The 22,073-nt window shown below is 39.7% G+C and overlaps 1 protein-coding gene across 3 annotated transcripts in view; it reads right to left on the reverse strand.

Moving 5' to 3' along the window:
* Nucleotides 1-22,073, reverse strand: part of SMARCA2 (SWI/SNF related, matrix associated, actin dependent regulator of chromatin, subfamily a, member 2) — a 183,256-nt gene that overhangs the window by 1,714 nt on the left and 159,469 nt on the right. For 2 of the 3 annotated variants that reach the window (XM_042447930.1, XM_042447931.1), the window contains 4 exons: nucleotides 11,941-12,046; nucleotides 10,255-10,356; nucleotides 3,627-3,753; nucleotides 3,035-3,177 (listed from right to left, as the gene is read on the reverse strand). In XM_042447930.1, coding sequence (XP_042303864.1) covers nucleotides 3,035-3,177; nucleotides 3,627-3,753; nucleotides 10,255-10,356; nucleotides 11,941-12,046 — 478 coding nt within the window. Of the gene's footprint in view, nucleotides 1-3,034; nucleotides 3,178-3,626; nucleotides 3,754-4,407; nucleotides 4,584-10,254; nucleotides 10,357-11,940; nucleotides 12,047-22,073 lie in introns of those variants that run through there. The other variant, XR_006101758.1, reaches the window with a different exon arrangement.

Raw genomic sequence — 22,073 nt, forward strand, 5'->3', positions numbered from 1 at the left:
ACATTGTGATTGAATAACTGCACAACTTTTTTCAGGCAGGATGAATTTATGTATTTTGTGTGGCTGATCGGTAAGAAGGCACTTGTTACTATTATTGATTATGCTACAATTCAGAATGGAGGGAGAGGATTCAAAAGTCTATGTGAATCCTTTTCAAAGAAGCTAACTGCCAGGATAGGCACAAGGGAATTTGGAACACACTGGTAAATGTCTGGGTGATTTACAGTTTAATCACAGCAATCTCTAATTTCTTACTGTTTAAGAATAGCAAAGACAACTATGACTTACTTCTGCTCTTCTAAAATAACCTGTAAAAGATTTTTTAAAAAGTTTGGGTGTGGGTGGGGGACCTAGAGATTCTGTGGCTGGACTAAGATCCATTTTGGTACTGAAAGCAAAATCCTGGGCCCAACATATGTTTAGAGGTTTCCAATCTCAAGTCCCATTCAACACAGTAGTGTAGTAAAATGATGCCTTAAGTCAAGGTTTGCTTTTTTGGTTTTTTTAAATATTTTCACACCACAGATGGTTGAATCAGTGGATATGGAGGACTGACTGTATGTATTTTAAGTGTCTTAATTATTTTAATTGCTAATGTCTTAAAAGTAGTGTTTTAAATTGAATGTGATTTAATGTTTTTTTAAAAAACTTTTGTACTCCATACTGTTTTAGATGTTCTGTTTTATATTGTAAGCTACTTTGACTCCCATTTGGGACTCAATTAAATAAACTACAGTATTAGAAATCAAATAAATAAATCACATAAATAAACAAATTAAATTATTGATGAATAGGGATACCTAGGTGTTGGTTGTAGTCCAGGAGGTTTTACACAGCTAAAACCAGAGTGCCAACTGTGTCCATTACTGGAAATAATAGATCTGGCCAAGTGGCAAATGCTTCAGTTACATCTCATCTGAACTACTATAACATGTTCTACAAAGATCTACCTCTTAAAAATGTTTGGAAACTCTCAAGTGGTTTAGAAAGTTGTGGCCAGGCTTTTGGTAGAGGCTGGTTTTAGGGGCCATTTTACAGCAGATTAACTGTCTCCTGGTTTGTTTCCAAAGATAAATTTGAAGTGCTCATTGTGGCCTATAATATGACCAGGGAACACAATATCTTAAAATCTGTATTTACAAATCTTCCCTGGTTATAAAACATTCAGGAGGTTCTTTCTGTCTTGGCATTATCAGGATCACATTTGGCAGAAATTCATGAGGCCTGTTTCTTGGTGTCTGTTTCCAGTTTGTGGCATTGCTTAATAATAAATAATAATAATATAAAATCTTTATTTTTATCCCGCCCTTCCAGAAAGATCAGGGCGGCTTACAAAAGTGCAACGAATGCACACAGATACAGTTAAAAACAGGAAACGACACACAATACAATAAAACTAAAAGCAGGAATAAAAGCCCCATCGCCCATCCTCATGGCCACGGAAGAGGAGGGGAGGCCCACAGGATCTTAATCGGGGAATGCCTGCTTAAATAGGAAGGTCTTAAGATCCTTGCCAAAGAATGGCTGTCATTCCATGTATGATATATTTCTACACAATGACCAACATTTTTATTAAGACAGGCCATTGTAAATGTGTTCCAGCAAGGTATTATGCTTGATTTTACTGACATATTTACCTGCCTTGTTTTTGGCCTATACCAGGCATATTTATTTGGAATGAAGTATCGTTAAGTTCAATTAAGTTAAGTTCCTTATAACTGTAAACAGGACTCAGCCAATCAACTCTGATCCTATGCCACATTTATTAAAAATAAAACTTGATAGATTTCACTAGAGCTTAGTTACGAGTGAGTGTGCTAGGAGCATAGCCTCAGCCTGCCTTTAAAAGTAACACAAACAAAAGGGGTTGAACTGGGATAAACATAGCAACATACATCCTGTGGTGTGTATGTATGTTCCAACTTTTTCATTTAAACCATCAAGTCTACATGCTTTACATCACAACCTTTTTTTCAAATGCCCCTGAATGTCAAAAAAGGCTTGCTATTCAGAACAGGGGTAAGTTCAAAATTCTATTTGTGGAGCATATCATTCTTTGGATACTCAACATAGAATAAAATTTAGCACAAGAATTTTTTCCTTGTCATTTATACTAGTACATTTATGATATGACTATTACAGTGCGCCCACATCATATGAGGGTGCACTTTACGTGGCTTTCAGCACATGCTGAAAGCCGCACAGGGAGAAGGGGCAGCACATCCCATAGGGACTAATGGGGTGTGTGCCCGTGGCACTTGCTCGCTGCCATGCTGCCACATGCACAAGTCCGATTCATTTAAATGGGGCTTGAGCATAGGCGGTATTTGCTTTACATGGGGGAGTCCGTAATGGATCCCCTGTGTAAAGCAAGAGCGCACTGTATCCAAATACAAAAAAATCAATACAAACTTGTTCAGTGTGCCCTTCCCTTACGCAGGGATCCATTCTGGATCCCCCCCCCCCCACATAAGTGGAATTCTGCGTATGCTTGCACCCCATTGAAAACAATGGGGCACATGCTTGCAGCACCTTGCGGTGCATGTGCCATGTTTCATTGTCACGTAGCTTTAGCGTAAGCTTGAAGCTGCGTATAGTGCACCCACATATGGCACGGACGCACTGTATACTATTTCAGCATTAAAATTTAACTGCAAATTATTTGGCTGAGTTCTAATGATCTACCTTAGGCATTCTAAAGGCTTGGACATGCTCTGTGGGATTTAACTTTTTCTTATTCTTTTGACTCAGTCTCCCCATAGTTTGCCATGTATCAAAGGAGTCTGCACTTCGAAAAATATAACAGCAAGTCCCACATTGACATTTGGAACAAGGGCTGCATGGGTTGTTGTTGTTGTTTTTAGTCCAAGACATTTAATCCAAATTCAAAGCAGGATTTCTATGAATATAGATAGATGAAGTTATAAACGCTGTAACTCAATTCTCTCTGGTTTTTACACACCCTAATGCAATTATAATTGTACTAGAGGAAACCACTGGAAAAATTATTTTTGTTTCTGAAAACAATTCTTACATTTTCATCTTGATCTTCATCACTGTCATCATCACTTACAACTGGTTTGGCTTTTACTCGACTTTGCCGCTTCTTGGCTTTCCCTTTGTCCCGGTTTTTGTCATCTTTTTTATTTAGTTTAATCTTAACTTTTACAGATTTGGCTGAAAAAGAGTAAGCATTCAGAAGAGAGTAAATGACCAGACTATGTACAGTATTTTCTCTTCTAAACAGTCAGACAAATCCCACTCAAAAAAGGATCACCTCTCTGTATGCTTATTCTGAAATACACAACTACAAAGGAGACCATTCACATTTCAAAATCACTTTGCTTGAAATGGCATGAATATGAGTGCCTGTTAAGATCGTATCCTCATTCTCTCCTATGGGTCTCCAAGGTTTGGGGAAGAGGAAAAAGGACTCCCCAGAATAAGCACTAGATGAAGCATACATTTAGTGGATCCCTAAAAGATATTTTCTGCTGGACAAGGACAAGACATTCAACCAGATCTACTCAGAATGGAAAGCCTGAAATAAGCCTTTTAATCTGGTCAAATGCAACTAAATACTCTAAGACAAGTTTCTTGTGTTCAGTTTTGCATGGGGAACTTACATTCTGATTCTGACTCATCTTCCTCATCTTCGTCTTCGTTGCTTTCTTCCTCACTTTCATCTTCTTTGGCAAGCTTTTGCCGTGCACTTTTGAACACAGACTGGAGAACAATGGAATCCTCATAGATCTGTAGAATGAAAGGAAACCTGCATCAGAATTGCAAGCTGTGCTTCATCAAGAATTCACAGCATGGAATGTTATTTTCTATGCAAACCCACAGAGAACATGGCTTTTCTCCCCCCATTACAAGTCATAAGTCTTGTTGCATGAATTTTACAGGAAATGCCAATATTAATTTTTATGCACTAAATGAAAGCTTTAAAAATCCTTCAGTGACAACCCAACACAAAATGAATTATATGAATTTTCAAATTTCAAGCACCACTTATTAAAAATATACATAATGCTATTAATTCTTCAATGAATTTCTCTAATTAAGATTAAGATTACAGTCTAATAATATATACAAGTAGAAACAAACACACTCTTCTGATTTTAATTAACAGTAAAAAACACTCATATTACATAAAAACAATTTTTTTTGCAACGAAATATGAACAGCTAACACCATCATACTCCAAATCTTTTATCTATGGCTAAGAGATATGAACAGGCTGAGGACATTCCTTCAGAGCTCGCATATTCTCATCTAGATATTTTCTATCCTTCCCACAACTGCCTTAACCATGGCTTAAGACTGTGCTTGTATTGACTGATAATAGTTAACACTTATTAGATCCCTCATTATAGTGATTTACTCCAGCAAAGACAGACTGCATACCTGCAACTCCAGTTCTTCAAGTGATCATCTGTGAACTCACACAAATGGGTTATCTGCACTTGCACAGTACATCATTTGGAACCTTCTAGAGTTGTCGTGTAAGCATTTTTGGTGGTAGCCCTGTCCACCCACTGCATGGTCATCCTACACACTTCCTGTGGATGTTGAGGCAGCAGCTAAGAATCAAAAGTAAGGCAGGACACGATGAAGAGAGGATGAGTGGGGTTGTGTGAGTTCACAGATGATCACTCAAAGATAATTACAGGTATGAAAGCTGTCCTTCTTTGTCGTCTCTTTGACTCACACAAATGGGAGACTAGCAAGCTACTAACCATAAGAGACAGGAATGTCATGCAAGATATGAAAACAGTATTGTTCTCTCAAAAGCAAAATCAACCCTGGATCTTGTATCTATCATGTAGTGGGAAAGTCAAAGGTTGTGACCATGTAGCTGCTTTATACATGTCATCCAATGGTATTCTACACAAAAAAGCAGATGATGTAGCCATGGCTCTTGTAGAGTGGCTATGCACACCCACAATGGGTCCTTTATGGCCATAAACCAGATGTAAATGGTGGAAACCATTCATTTCAATAAGCACAGCGAAGAAACAAATAGTCTTTCTTTCTTCTAAGAGTAACAAACAAAAACCTCCGAGACTTCCAGAATTCTACTGTCCTGTTGATATAAAAAGCAGGACATCTGGACATCAAGGCAATTAAGTGCTTGTTCCAAATCTGAGTTAGGGTTCAGCATCAATGCTGGCAAGACAATGTCCTGAATGATGTGAGGTTCCTGTCATCTGGAAGAAACATACCCTGGGCTTGGGAGTCTTTGATGGCTTCAACGAATCTTATGTACTGAGATGGCTCTGAGACTTCTCTCAATTCACTATGAGATTTAACATATCTAGAAGTTGCATAATAGGACAAATATACAAGAGGAGCTGGTTGCGTATATGTGTCAAAATCAACCAGATGTCTATGTAAGGAAACAGAACAATGCTCTGCTGACTTGAAAACACATGTCACACTGCAAAGCAAATGGCAGAACATAAAAACAGTATGTATGTATTCCTATCATGAAACAGAAGAAATGCCTGTGAGACGGTTGGATTGTGATGTGAAAATATGTGCCCTTTAAGTCCAGCATAACAAATCAATTGCCCTTCTGCATAAGGGAAAAGATGGAACTGAAAGTGACCATCTTGAAACACTGTGGCTGTATGTAAAAGTTTGTATCCTGAAGGTCCAGAATGGGACTTAATTCCCTGTCTTTTTCAATTACAGGAGAACAGTAATTGGAGAAATCCTGACAGGGATAGGCTTGATAGCTCCTTTGAGCAACTTGGACACCACCTCCTGCTGTAGCATGGGAGAGGAAGGAGGGAGGTCAAAAGACCTCTACTGGGGAGAGTTCTCCAGAAGCTTTATTGCATACTTCCCTCTGATGATGTTGAGAACTCATGAATCTGAGGTGATGTAGGAATCTCTGGAGCCTGTCATGAAAGGGTGGTGCAAAGATGGTGGCCGACCAATAGCAAGGTCTTTATTTTCTAAAAAGATTGTGCTGGGATGACTCTTGTTGATGCTTCTTAAAGTGCTGGGGCTGGGACCTAGAGGCCACAGAACTCTTCTTAGATGAACAGGAAGCTGTCATGGCTGCAGGCCTCTGTTGTCAGTCATCCCCAGAACTTTACAGACTTTTGGAAGCACATACATATCAATACCAAGAAAAAATGGATTTTGAAGAAAACTGCTATGGCAAATGGAACCCAAGCTTCTTTGCAGTACAGCACATTTTATCCTACTGTAAGTATTAAAGAGATCCTTCTTATTAAAGGGGAAGTCCTCTATTGTAGATTGTGTGTGATTGGACAGTCCCAATAAACACAGCCATGTGTGATGGTGAAGCACTAGTTTCAGCAAGAGCTTTCCTGCTTCAGTCAGCAATGTCGGCAGAAGTGGTGAGCTTCTGGACCCCCTCTTGTAGGACCGCAATGACTTTTGTGGTCCTCTTTAGGAAGCTTCTGAAAACAGGAATATGAAAATGTTAGGGCAGCTGAAGAGTAGAACGTGCATCCCATTAAGTCTAATTTTGTTATCTTCCTTGTCTACAGGTGTAGAGTGCCATTTTTGAGTTGCCTTAGATTGTGCTGCAGCCATTCAACCACCCACTTTACTGCAGTGTCTACAACATTGTACAATACCTTGATTTTCTTAAATGTGAAAGGAATTGAAGATAGTGTAGCTAATTACTTATGAGCTACCTGCAAGAGATAAGGTAACACAGATATGGAGGTAAGGGTTTAGACTGTCTGGAAGTCTGAAATCTGCATGTCTGACTGCTTAAATATTCCTAGCAATGGAGACTGCTCGTAAGATGATGCATTGGGTCTAACACCTAACATATTGATACTCATTAGCTGATAGAAACTTCTATTAAGATGACACAGGAACTGAGGATGCTAGCTTGAGCAACTTTTTCTCTCATGAGTAACTTTTTCTCAACTGTTCATGCTGATGCAGAGAGGATTTGATTTCATGAAACTGACATCAATACTCACCAAAGCCCCAGTACTGATGAGGATGTCCATACTCTCTGTACAGGAAAAATGTGATGGTGACTAAGTATATCCAAGAGTAAGACTGATGATATCTAGAATGATCCCCATAATATTGGTCCTGACAGAATGGTGGAAGACACCCAGTTTGAGAAATTTATCTAGCTTAAAATTGATACAGTAACTCACACAAGTAGGTTTTGGACCATGACTGAATAGGTATGAGTGTTTGTGGTGGGGCAAAACCTGGCAGGCAAGGAGGAAGAGGCTTAGATGGAACTGTATGATCCACCTGGGCAGGTGGTGTAGAAGCAACTGTTAGTCTTGGAGATGACTCCAAAATCTCACCCTCTGAAAATATACCGAGTGGAGTGAGGTGCGGAAAACACACCAAGGCTGAATAACTGAAACAATTTCTATCAGTTTGGAAGAATGCATAGAACCCACAGAGATCATTTTGGAAAGGTCCCTCTGTACCGACCCAGTTTGTTTGGATGGAGGAACAGCATGCTGAGGTGACGGAGCCGGTTTTGATCGAACCTGTGAAGGATCATTTGAACGGTGCCAATCCTTGCGTTTAGCCTTCTCCTTTTTTATACCTGTGCTGTACAGACTGTATTTCAACTTCCAAATATTTCCCTGGAGTGGTAACACTTCTGGATTCAACTCATGCCTGATTATGGGACAAAGCAGATTCAGTCATCTTCCTGTCAGTAGTCAGTAGCTGGGGTCTTATCAGATGTGCGTGATGGGTACTTTATGGTACTGCAAGCTGGGGAACTAAACATCAAGGTCAAGGAGATACTTGCAGCTCTTGAAACAGTTGAAGAGGACATGTCGGTAGAATCAGTGGTCCGAGCCCTGATTTCCACAGCCTGATTTGCTGTTTTCAGGGTGTTTCTGTGTAAGAGTACTTCAATCCTAGATTCTCAGTTGCGCCTAGCCTGCAGGGTGAAATCTCTATAGTAAGAGCATGTATTCACAATATGTGCCTCTCCCAAGCAAAGAAGACACTTAAGTCTTCCCATTTGTGGATTTTAGAGATATGTATTTTTTTTGAAAGGTGCCATTGAGGGCATAAGCTCCCAAGGGTCCCCTACAACCACTAATAAGAACCAAAACAAACCTTAATTCAAGCCATTAAACAATCCATATCTAAATCCAAAAGACTAATACTATGCCAAAACACCAAGTCCAAGGGGATTTGAAAGAATGAAGTAAAACAGGCTGAGTCAAGTGAGTGAAACAAACAAAGCTCCACAAATGTTACTATTGATGCTCTTGCTGTGGCAGACAAAAAGGAACTGAAGGTTTAGGTGGGATGCATGTGGGGTAGCTATGTGGAGGGTGGGCAGGGCTACCACCAAAAAGCTTACATAACAGCTCTAGAAGGTTCCAAACGACGCACTAAGCAGGCACAGATCACTAATTTGTGTGACCACAAAGAAGAATTTTGCTTCACAGTATGCTTAAGACCTATTGAAGGAAGAGGACTAGATAGAGAACGTATGCCCCTCCAGATGTTCAGCTGCAGCTTCCATCATTCCTCAACACTGAATATGTTCATTAAGGCTACTGGGAAATACAGCCCAATAGCAATTATTATTTATTTCTGGGATAGAGGCTCTGCAGTGTTTAAGGTTAAAGATTGGAGATTTAGTCCAATTAAAAGTATTCCTAAATTCTAATCAATGAGATAATTATGATGGATCATGTGGTAGATCAGTTTTACCATTGATATGAGTAAGACTTCATATCTGTTTAGGTTCTTAGAAGTGTGCCTTGATGACAAAAAGCACTCTCTGCAAGGTATAATAAACATGTATACAACCCATGAAATTAATAGACCTCAGAGGTCTTCACTAAAATCTACATGGGGGGCAAACTGTTGGGTTTTTCTCCAGGTTTGTGTGTCCTTCTTCCCATGTAAACTGTGCTCCCCTCAGCCGGCCAAATAACTATTTGATAGACCGATAAAAAGCAGAATTATGATGGATGGAATAGTGCATAGGCAGGGTTATTCCCAAATACTCTCTTGTTCTGTTCAATCCACCAAACAGCTCCTTGGCAGGGAGAAAAGTGTTGTCATGATGGAGAGGATGGCACTCTTGCAGCTGACCATCTATGGTTGGCCCTAAGCACAGCTACTACAGTGCTTGCTAGATGACGTTATACTAACCATGGTCAGAGGGCTGACAATAAACAGCACAGTTACTAGAGTACTGCACACAGGAGAAGGTACACACTGGAGGCTATAGGATGCACCATGCCCTTTTAAGCCCCCTAAACTCATTTGGTATAATTGGTAGTTAGCATACATAATTTATAGTCACCATTAAGGCAGGTTTTGGTGAGAAGAATTCAGAGTGAGGAGCTCTCCAAAACAACATTCTGTAGCCCTGCAAAGGGTTTTTAATTGTTTCCATGTGCAATTTTGTTTGGCCCCAAATTACTTGTTTAAAATCTGGAGTAGCTGGTGGGCACCAAGAGATGCAAAAAACAAACAAACAACCCCCCCCACCAGTCTAGATGTTTTAATAAAAAAATTAACCAAAAAACAAAAACAATAAACTGAGTCGACTTATCCACAGGTTAATGTAAGTGATGTACTTTAACTCTTATAAAAAAGGGAACTAGCCCCTGTAAAAGGCAAGAGTGTAATCTATCCTGGAAGCACTGACCCCCCCCCCCCCTTTACTCTCTCATCTATACAGCCTTTAGTGTGAGTGCAAACAGTTATAACTGGTGGAATTTTGTAAGTTGTTTGGCATAGTTTTTCTTTGGATCCTTTGTCACATGCCTCTAAATTTTACCCTCGACGTATTCAGCTCCCCCCACCCCCCGGAAGCATATAAAAATCCATAATTTTGGCCCCCAAATCTGCTCTCAACTTATACATGAGGTTGACTTATAGTCGAGTATATACGGTAGATATGATTGTGAGATTTAGGATTTTATAAATGAAATAATCAAGGCATTTTGAGGGGATTTTCAGGGGCTTTGCAAGGGGTGGAGGCCATGTGTGTGTCTTGGGTACACTAGCATAGACTTATGATTAGATTAAAAGTAATATGAGGCAAAATAAATTGCCACTGGATTGCTGTACATAATTCCTGGCAAGCACAATACAATACAATACAATACAATACAATACAATGCAATACAATACAGTACAGACCAGCATTAAGAGAGCTCTCAACATGTATTACATATACTTAAGTATTTAATACAAATACATACATCCATATCCTAAGTACCAATAGGCAATGTATTTGATACAAACCTGTGATCCTTCTAAATTGAAGGTCTGAGCATTGTGACACAATAACATGACATCCTTCTCCAGGTCACCAAGACTCCGATATTTATGGTTACGAATTCGTTCCTAATACGTATGAAGGTTGTTGGTTTTTTTAAAAAAAGAAATGCAGATTGAAAAGAGAAAATAAAAGACAAGATAACCTGTTAATAAATGTGCTCCAGTCTTAAAAAACTCAGATGGGACCATAATACAAATAAAATGAAGTGGTATTATAATTTTAGAGTAGTTTAATTATATAGTAGAAACTAACAGGGCCATTCAGATGAAAGACAACTGAAGAACAAATGCCTCCCATTATCTAGCTGAATTGAACAGCTAGATAAAGTAAGGAGTGGTTAGGTCAAAGGGGTAGTGAAGTGATATCAATTTCAGTATTCTCAAGCATACTAGAGGAAAGTAAACAAGGTACTCCAAGAACCGATTATGTGGTTAAAGGAGAATTGACCAAAAATGAAAAAAAGGAAAAGAAATACATGTGTAATGCAACAGTAAGTATGCACAGAATTGAGACTTTATTATAGTAGTCAAGATTCACAAAATTACTGCTTACAATACACAGTATTTTCAGTACAGCGGGCCCTTGGTATCCACTGGGGATTGGCTCTAGGACCCCTGTGGATATCAAAATCTGTGGATGCTCAAGTCCCCTTATATACAATGGCATAGTAAAATGGTATCCCTTATATAAAATGGTAAAATGCAATGGTTTGCTTTGTGGGGAATATATATATATATATATATATATATATATATATATTTTCCCAAAAGCAAACCTTGATTTACCATTTATATAAGGATACCATATAGATATATATATATAATAGATATAATATATATATATATATATATATCCCAAAAGCAACTGATATACTATATATATATATATCAAGATTTTCAACCCGTGGATGCTGTCTGTGAGTAAAGATCTGTAGATAAGGCGGCTCAACTATACTAGAGACACACTCTACTAGATAACCTAGTACTGTACATAGTTACTGCTGCTGCAAGACTGCTGTGATTTTAATTCTCACCATTAGTTATTCCTGTGTAGCTTCCAATGTCACCTCCCCCACTATCCCCACTATTGTGCAAATTGAACTTGGTTCTGTAGTATTTGTAACTGAGCATCTGTAAGGATGGCACCTTAACCTTAATAAGCTTTCCTTGAAAACTAGTAGGACTACTACAGATAAACTTCACTGTAATGTAACCTTGCAGAATTCATACAGCGGATTTGTTAAGATTAGTCTGAAGCTTCAGGAATTTCTTTTAAGCAGCTCTCAGTGAAATATTATTCACATGGAAGATCCACAGCAAGCAGTATTTTATACAGTGGCACCCGATACGAATGCGCCGCCTTAGAAATTTCCGGGTTACGAAAAAAATCCAATTAAAAAAACTGTTCCGGGTTACGAAGGTTTTTTCGGTTACGAAAAAAATTTTGCTTTTTCGGCGCTATTTCACACGAAATCGCGGCTTTTCCCCATTAGCGCCAATGGGTTTTTCGGCTTGCGAAGTATCCGGGTTACGAAAGCGGCGGCGGAACGAATTAATTTCGTAACCTGGGGTACCACTGTATTATAGTATGCATAAGAGTGTAAATGATAATTTGGTATAATACTGGAAAGCTGAAGAAGTTATGCCCACCTTTATTTTTTTGAAATCCACTGGCTTTCTAATTAACTCATAGTACTCTGGATATTCTTTTCTGGAAGGCAGCTGAATGAAGACTTCACTTAACTGTCGCCCTGAACTGTTAATAAACACAAACACAAAACAAAACAAAACATTATTTTTAGTTGTGCTCTTCCCTGAGCATTCTTAGGCTATGCCCTCATAAGAGATGAGTACCAAGGTAAATGTCTGGAATGACTTAGTACAATCAGCAATTACCAGTGCCTCATTCAAAACTAGTTGTCCTTGGAAAATTGCCCATTCTTGCCCATTATATGCAAAATATATCTTTTGAAAAATAATAACATGTTTCCAGTATATTACCAATAAAAAGGGAACTCCTGCTGTTTTGGCATCTAAAAGACATGGCAGATTTTCTACCATAACATTCACAGCTGACATCTTGGATTTGTGCCTCTGTGGGAACAAATCCTCATTTTGAATTTCAGCAGCCACATTGAGACAGTCCAGAAGTTTATGCTTTTTTATAAGCCTCGATGTGACAAGAGACCTTATTGTAAGCTGTATGTTTACTTCTATGGCAGTAGTATTTTTAGAAAGTATTTGATATTTCACCAGCAATCTCAATATCCATATTTATATACATATATACAGGGCTATGGACCTGTACATGAAAAACTTCACAGTCTAGCTATCCCTAATAAGGTCAAAGTTGGAGAGGTCCCCATTAAGCTCTGCCCTTGTTAATTAGTCTCAATTAGTCAGCCTTGTCTGGAATCAAGAGTTCAAACCCCAACCTGGCCATGTAAACCCACTGGGTGAATTTGGGCAAACCCAATCTGAAAAAACATTGCCAAGAAAACTCCATGGTACAGTCACCATAAATTGGAAATGATCTGATGGCACAAAACCAGCAACAAACACACTGTCATGATCCCAGTCTATAAAAGCAGCTTAAGCTCTGATATGGAATCAGCTGAACTGGAAAGACCAGCAGCACAAGGCACTGCTTCTGCTAAAGCGCTAAACCTGAGTGTCAGCCTGACCCTAGAGACTCTCAGAAGACTCTTGAACCAAAGATCTCTGAATGGGAGCCCTGGAGACAGGACCTTCTTCCCCTTATACTATGATCCGCCCTGCTATGTGCTCTACATGGGGCTACCCTTGTATCAAGTTTGGAAGCTTCAACTGGTCTAAAATGCAGCTGCCAGGTTGGTCACCGGTTCATCCAGGTTTGACCACATAACAACTATTTTAAAATCTCTTCACTGGCTCCCGATCAGCTTCTGGGCGCAATACAAGGTGTTGGTTATTACCTTTAAAGCCCTACATGACTCTCCCTACACAATCCGCCCCACACTCTTAGAATAACAGGGAAGAAGGCATTAGAACATGTTCCAACTAAGCTCATATCGACTTCTCAAAGAGCTTTTACAGCGGCTGCTCCAAAACTATAGAATGACCTCCTGGAAGAGTTCCGTCTTATTAGCTCCTTAGACTCTTTCAAGAGGGCACTTAAGACGGATCTCTTCCGGTGAGCGTATCCACCCGACCTGTTGTAATATCATCATCATATCACTGGATAAATTGTTGCATTACCACTTGATGGATTTAGTTTTATATTAACTGTACTATATTATCGATGTATTTTAAATGTATTTTATTCTGATGTATCTGTTTTAACTGGTTGCAATCCCGCCTCGATCCACTCGGGAGAGGCGGGAAAACATAAACAAACCATATTATTATTATTAAAGCATAATGCAACTCACTAATACATTCCATGCCAGAGGACTACCCCTTTGAGAATCTGAGACATAAGGAAAATTCTGCAGCTCAGCAAACAACCTAGATTTATTCAAGCAGTAGGCCTCATGACATAGTGGCAAGTAGAAAAAGTGACAGCTAACGCTACCCGCTTAGTGCTACCACATGCACAGGCCATACTCCCTGAAGGGGACAGCTTTCTACATGCATATAGTTACCAACAAGGTGAGACATATTGTATATAGTTGTGTATAGGTCAACCTTGTGTATAAGTCGAGGGTAGATTTTTGGGGTCAAAATTCTGGATTTTTAAATGGCCTATGGATAAGTTGAGGGTAAAACTTAAGGGCACGTAATCATTGATGTAAAAGATGTCCTGCTCCCTCCTCCTGCATCTTCCCAGCCTAGCTGCCCACTCTGGAAGCAGCAAGGCTGGGAAGAGGCTTGGGGAGGGAGTAATTGCTCTTCTTGCCTCTTTCCACCTGTCCCCTCCAGAGGTAACTGGGCTCAGAAGAGGCTTGAGGAGGGAACGTTCCCTTCTCCTGCATCGTCCCAGCTGGGCTGCCCCCTCTAAAAGCAGCAGGGCAGAGAAGAGGCTTTGGGAGTGAACGATTGCTCTCCCTGCCATCTTATTACTGTATTGACTGGTGTGTAAGTTGACCTAGGCTTTTTGGGTCAATTTTGTAGTACAGTTGTTCCTCAACATTTGCTGCTTTGACACTCAGTTTTGATTATTTGCAAGGTCAAGGCCACTTTGTGCACACTTCCCTTCCTCCCTCCCTCCCTCCGAGGCTTTTCCCTTGGGGAACAAAAAAGCCCAGAAGGGAGCAAATGAGAAGGCTGTGTGTGCCAATTCCACCCCTTTCCAGAACAGAGAACTGCCTCTTTCCCCAAGCAGCCCTCTGCCTTTGGAAGGTGTTTAGGGAAACGATCCCCCAGCCTTGGAAGGCAGGAGCTGAAAACACACCCTCTTTCCTGCCCTTCCAAGGCTTCAGAGAGCTCCCTGAAGCCTTGGTAGGGAAGGAGGGAGCCGCAAACACACCCTCCCCTGCCCTTCCAGTGCCTCAGAGAGCTTACTAGAGCTGTCTGAAGCTTCAGAAGGGAGATAGGGCACATGCTCGCTGCTCTTGCCCATCCGTGCTTTATTTGTAAATTTTGACTTTCGCAGGGGTCTTGTGCCGCTAACCTCTGTGAATGTCAAGGAGTTGACTTTATAAATTTGTTGACTTATACATGAGTATATATGGTATAGAGACAAGTGGGGGGAGGGACTCATGAAAACTAGCCAGAAACCTAAAATGCTGGAGGGTGCTACTTTGGAACCAATTTACAATTACTTAAAGGGGTGGTGGTAATCAGTAGGTTTGAAAGGAGTAATAATAAAAAAGATGTTTTGCCTACATTCTTAAGAACTGTCAAAATACTCTGTTGGAAGGAATCTAAACTAATTAAAAGGCTTCTTGTGATGTTGCGTGCTTTCAAGTTACAAAGACTTATGGTGACCCTAAGGCAGGTCTATCATGGGGTTTTATTGGCAAGATTTTTTCAGAATGTGTTTGCCATTACCATTCCTGAGACTGAGTGTGTATGAATTGCCCATGTGGTCACCCAGTGGATTTCTGTGGCCAAGCAGGAATTTGAATCCTGCTCTCCAGAGTCATAGTCCAACATTCAAATCACTATATCATGTTGGCTCTTAAATAAAGAATACACTGAAAAAAACATCAATGAGGGATATTCTGCCAAAAATAATGCACACTGCACAATAGATGGTCTTGTTCACATTACTAGAACACCAACAGAAGACTGAAATTTATCTCTAAAATTTTTCACGAATCAAATATCTGACTCCTTTTCACAAAAAAGATTCCAGCCCTTTGTGTATGTGTAAGACAAAATGGTTAAAAAACTACAGTCTAAAAAGCATCTCTTTTCTAAAAAAAAACCCCTGTAGTGGTTGCAAATAAGGGTGTGCCAAAACTAAATAATAACTGATTAATAGGTTATCTTGCTTTTTAACCTCCATTTCCAGTTTTCATATACATCTTTTCAAAAGACACATGCACACACACACACAATGCTGCACAAATGAGAGCTCTAACAAACAGAAATCATGTGCACTATTTCTTTTCTGGTTACTTAGCAACTAGAAGACTATATGCTGAAGAGCAATAGGACCTGCATAAATTAACAGAAAATACAGAAAAATGAGTGGCATCTCAGTGCTACTACTCCACTAGGTCACACTGTTTTTAATATCCATATTAGTAAATAAATAACACACTCTAATATCACACACACGTTTACTAGGTTATACAATATACTGGCTACAGTGGTGGGAAATGAATCTCTCCTGTTTCTAAAACAGTGTATTACATTCCATTTCATGCCATTGACAGGTGATGAAATTAAGGTAAGATACATATTCGTTTAGCAAGCTGTGTTCTTCTTGAACAATGTACACACAGAACTACCTATTTCTTCTATGTTCAAAAGACAATACTCTTTCCTTAATCAGTTTAAATCCACATGGATCTTCTCAAAATTCAAAAGAGAAAACTGCATGTTTGCTTGCAGGCACCACACAACAAATGCAAAACAACTCATGTTTCTTGGGAAGGTTAACTTCCCAGGACAATGAAAAGAAATGCTGTAATGTGTGTATGAATTTCTAGAAACCTTGCCAAAGGTTGATTTTTGTATTATGCCCTGAAGATACCAGCATATATAGATGATTACAGTAGTTTGCTGGAGGCCAAGTTCTATCCTCTGCTTAACATTGAACTTGAACTGAACAGACATTTAACGGTGGTAGTAAGTGCAGTTCTCAAAGAGTACATGAATGTAAAATTGCCAACTTTTTAGCTGTATTAAGAGACACGCATGGTAAAGCTGGATGGCTCTGCTCCATATACTCAATACAAGAGACTATTTTAGCAAAAGAACATGAACCTGTTTGCACTTCAACAGTTGGAGCACCATCTAAGACTTGAGGGCTCCTCAAAACTGAGAACTGTATCCTCAATTTTCTCAAGGTGTACCAATAACAATGCTATGCAACAAACTGTACACACCTGCATTTGCATCCTGGAACCATAATCTATCTGACCTCTGGATCAAAATTCTTATAGCAAAAATCACAGCCATCAACATTCGCAAAGTGTGGTAGAATTTTTTCAGCAAGAAGTGCCTAAAGATTAAGAATTCTGCAGAAGACTTTAAGATGTACCATCTTAACATCTAGGATGCTCAGAGATGAGACTCCATCTTAGAATAGACTGGTGGCTTTTATTTGAGAGGGGCAATAAACCCATTCTGGGTTTTAATCTAAACTATAAGGAAGGACAGACGTGTTGAACCTATTCTGAAGATAAGATTCAGCACCTTGAACAAATCCTTTAAAGTTTGGTCTAAAACCCAGTATAGATTTCACTATCTCACTGAAGAAATAAGACTGGCAGGCATGGTGAATTTTAATCCCTTTAAAAGTTTTTGAATATTTCTGGGGTGGGGGATGACAAGGAGGGGTGCAGCTCTCTGAGGTCCCACAATGGGCAAGGAAGACACACATTTGGCAACCTTGCTCTAGGGATAGTGTAGCACAGAGAATGAAAGAATGCAGAAGCTATGCTCACAGGAGCAACACCTCAAGGATAAAAGCAATATTGACTAGGAAATTATTTTAGTAGCTATTTAGTACTGATCTATCCCAGTGTATGCAATTACAGAGCCATGGCTTATTTTCTAATGAAGTTTAGTTTCACTAAAAATGAACACAGAAAATCGTTACTACAGTGCGCCCTCCCTTTACGTGAGAATCCATTCCAGATCCCTTCATGTAAGGGGAATTCATGTGTGCTGGATTCCCATTAGAAGTAATGGGGCTCGTGCGCGCGGTGGTACGCACGCGCATGCACACCCCATTACTTCTTCCAGGGTGCATGAAGGGCTTTTATGGCACGGCTTTCAGCGTGTACAAATGCACAAAAACACATTCTACATCCACCAAATTTAAATTGCACACTTTTAGTACTGAATATATACTTGTACACCGCTTTGATCACTGTGGAAAAGCAGTTTATAAATAAAACTTATCATCATCATCATCATCATCATCATTATTATTATACTGAAACTATTACAGACTTACTGGTGAACATAAAGAAAACCAAAATAATGGCCATGGAGTACCTACACAAATTCAACCTAAACAATGAGGAAATCAAAATAGTTAAAGATTTTTCGTACCTTGGAACAAACATTGATCAGAATGGAGACTGCAGTCAAGAGATAAGAATAAGAGTAGGAATGGGAAGGGCAGCAATGAAAGAACTAGACATGATCTTAAAAGCAAAGATATACAATTGAGAATTAAAGTTAGAATCAGGCAAACCATGTAACTACGTACAGATGTAAAAGAGCTGAACAGTGAAAAAAGCAGATAAAAAGAAAATCAACTCGTTTGAGCTGTAGTGCTAGACAAGAGTGCTGAAGATACCACTGGCAGACAAAAGGACAAACAAATGGATCCTTGAACAGATCAAGCCTGAAATGGGCTGGCCCCTCTTTATTTAACCGATCTTCTCTCTCCCTATATTCCTACTCACACTCTCCGCTCTGGTAGCCAAAGTCTCCTCTCTCAACCCAGGATCTTCTCTGCCCCATCCCAGATCCGTCCCTTCTCTCTTCCTGCCCCTCATTCCTGGAACCTTCTTCCTCTGCATGCACGGCTCATCACTTCCCTAACCAGCTTTAAGGCTGAGCTGAAAACCATATTGTTTAGGGAAGCGTTCTCAGGGAATTTGTGATTGTCATCTGGCTGTCTGATAAAATTTGATGTGATGTGATGTGATTTGTTTTATATTTGATGTTTTTAATTTGTTTTTCTTTTCTATATGGTAATTTTATCTATTCCTCTTTTAACTGTTGTTATCTTAGAATGTACGCCTTGGGCAGGCTTTTATATACTCGTTAATTTTACCGACCTTGTACAGTGCTGTGTATAATTACAGCGCTTTAGAAATAAAGTTTAATAATAATAATAATAATAATAATAATAATAATAATAATAATAATAATAAATGCCCCAGAAGCCAAGATGATCAAATTTGGGCTGTCATACTTTGGTCATACTATGAGAAGGCACAACCCACCAGAAAAGATGATAATGCTAGGAAAGTTGAGGGTAGACTCCAAGACAGCTGGTGGCTGATAAAAGCGCGAGGGGAGGAGGAGCGACTTGTGCGCGCCCGTTTCTCCTCTCCAGAGACCTTTCGCAGACTCCAGCTAGCCTCCGGAGAGACAGCTGGGGGTCAGGAAAAGTCCAGGAGGAAGAGGAATGGGCATGTGCCCTCTCCTCCTCCTCCCCCAGGCCCTTCCTGACCCCCCAACTGCCTCCAGACAGCTGGAGGTCAGGAAATGTCCAGAGGGAGAAGGAACGGACACATGCCCACTCCCCCTCCTCTCCATGGTCCTTCCTGACCCCCAGCTACCTCCCCAGGAAGAAGAGGACAGGGTGCATGGCCAATCCTTCTCCTCCCTACGAGTCCTTCCTGACCCCCAGCTGCCTCCAGAGACACAGCTGGGGGTCAGAAAAGGTCCAGGAGGAGGGCGGGGGAGACGTCCTGCTCCGGAAGCCCCCAGCACACTGCCCCGCCTCTGGGGGGGGGGTAGAAGCCCCTGGCCCATAGTGCCAAAAAGGTTGGCCATCACTGGTCAGAGGAAACACAGCAACTGAAACTATTTCAAGCCATCTACTAAAGTTGTGAGTAATCTTGAAATGTTTTTGGTTTATATTAAGTTAGAGAATGTTGGCAGTAGAGTCTAGCCCTCACTGGGATAAATGCTAATTAGTTCCATGTGCGGTGTTTAGCATAGGAAATCTGACCTTTCCATTTGTACTCACCATGTTAAGAGGGCAAAATATAAGAGAGAGATAAGAGAGAGGGGGGGAGATTTTTTTGGGGGGGGGGAATCTGTAAGGAAGCAAATTAAATAAATGGTTTAGCTTGCAGCTTGTTTTCTACTGTAAATTAGTCTCCAAACTTGCTCAAAAGGACTAAATGCTAAACTACTGTTTTTGTTCAGACTGCTCAGAATTTTTTTCAGGTTAATATGGGCAAATTTCTTTTCAAGTAGAAACATCATTAACAATCTGCAAAAATTTAAATAGGAAAGCCCTGTTGCACCTGCATGTTTGCTCCATTATGCTCTCTTGAGACACATGTTTAAAACAGCAATGTATAAAAGTATAAGGGAAGTCTTTGACATTTCCTGAGATCATCCCCAAATTCTCACTCAACTAACAAGTATAGAACATCTTTCAGGCACGCAGTTACATACCTCCTTATCTCATGCATCCCTGGACTATTTTCCTTTTAAATAATTCCTTGTATGTGTATATGGAATGGGAAGATTCAGTGTGGCTAGTTCAGTACAGTTGTTTCAACATGGCCAGTTCACTGCTGATGAGTGCACTGATGATTTTTCTTTCTGTTCAATAATCTCTGGCAGATAAATAGGAATGTAGGGTTTTCTTTTCCTTGCCAGCTTCTTCTAGCTCCTTCCAACCAACACTTTCACTTGCTTGCTTCTTTGGCCACCTGCTTTTTCTCATGATGCAAAGAGTAAAGTGGTGGGGCAAAAATGTGCTGTACTGAACTGCCTGTGCTGAACTGACTGTGCTGAAATGTCTTAGACCTGTGCCTGCAAGTCACCAGTTGGTTTATTGTAATTCCATGAATTTCATAGGCAAACAATACTCAAGAGGTGGTTTGCCACTGTCTTCCTCTGAACTATAGCCCATAGCACCTGGCATTCTAATTATTTTAATTACACCTCAGAACCCATCTCAGCACAGCCAAGACAGTCTCTCATCCAAGAATTAACCACAGCAGGATCAGAAAATATGCACACAATGAAACAGCATCTATGAACTACTGTATATATTCATGTATAAGTCTAGACATTTTAGTCAAAAAAATCGACTCCAAAAATTCATGGGTCATATCAAAATGCATAGATTTTGATATGACCCATCCTTAACTTATATATGTCAACTTATAATCAAGTACAGTGGGTCCTTGGTATCTGCTGGTGTCTGGTTCCAGGATCCCCCATGGATACCAAAATCAGGGGATGCTCAAGTCCCATTAAATACAATGGGTTAGTAAAGTGGCATCCCTTGTATAAAATGGTGAAATCAAGGTTTGTTTTTTGGAATTTATATATTTTAAAAAGTATTTTCAAGCTGTGGATGATATATTCAACTTGGCAACTTGAAGGCACATACAGACACACACTAGCTGGAACCTGTCACTATAGAAAGCACTCCTCTCTTCTCAAGCACTCCCCATCTGCCAGTTACAGAATACATTGAATTAAGAAAAGGCACTTCAAACATGCAAATTCTATGTATTTGCTCCATGTGGTTGTGTGGATTCATGTAGACAGCTCCAACGATTCCTGTGGTGTTATTGCCTGGCAAAAGTGCAGCTGGGTTTATGGAATTGTCTGCTGGTTGCCTCCATACCATTTAGTGCAGAATCCACATACATTGTGCCCGTGCCATATGCAGGCACGCCACACACAGCTTTCAGCTCATCCTGAAGCCATACTATAATAAAAAGAATGGTGGGCATGCCACACCACATGCACAAGCTCCACTGTTTTCAATGGGGCTTGGGCATTCGTGTTTTTTGTCTTATGCAGAAGGGTCCAGAATGGATCCCCTGCATAAAGGAAGGGCCCACTATATTCACAAAACATCTAAGAGAATGAAATATAAAAGTCAGGATGGCATATAGCCACATAGTCCATAGCTGACTATCTTGTTCAAACCTCTTGTGAAAAAATGCTCCATTAATGGATATCACTCCATTAATTTTCAAGGAGAAGACATGATGGTGATATAGAACGACCTCCTGTATACCATAAATGTTGCAACATATTATCTCTCATATAATCTTATCAAAAATCTTGAAAGTATAGAGGCTTTTTTTCCAAAGTTCTATATTTATATCTTTATTTAAAAAATTAAGAATACATTAAAAATTTCAGAAATTAAAGAAAAGAAATGCAAGAGAAGGAAAAAAGGAAAAGAAGGTCAAAAACTGACTTCCCATCTTCCTATCATCAGTTATATCTGCATATAACTATTCATATCTTCTTCTCTACAAATTATAACAAACTGTATTCCCTTTAATAGCTTATTTTATTTTAGTCATCAAACCAAAAAATTACAAAGCCATTATCTTCTCCCCTTCTGCAAAAATTCTATATGGGATCTGTCTCCATCTTTTGAAAAATATCACTAACAACTTTTCTCTAATCAAACCAAACAATTTGACCCTTACTACTGAATTTATCAGCTTCAGTAA

The sequence above is a fragment of the Sceloporus undulatus genome, chromosome 2 (assembly GCF_019175285.1).
Source record: "Sceloporus undulatus isolate JIND9_A2432 ecotype Alabama chromosome 2, SceUnd_v1.1, whole genome shotgun sequence".
Taxonomy (NCBI): Eukaryota; Metazoa; Chordata; class Lepidosauria; order Squamata; family Phrynosomatidae; genus Sceloporus; species Sceloporus undulatus.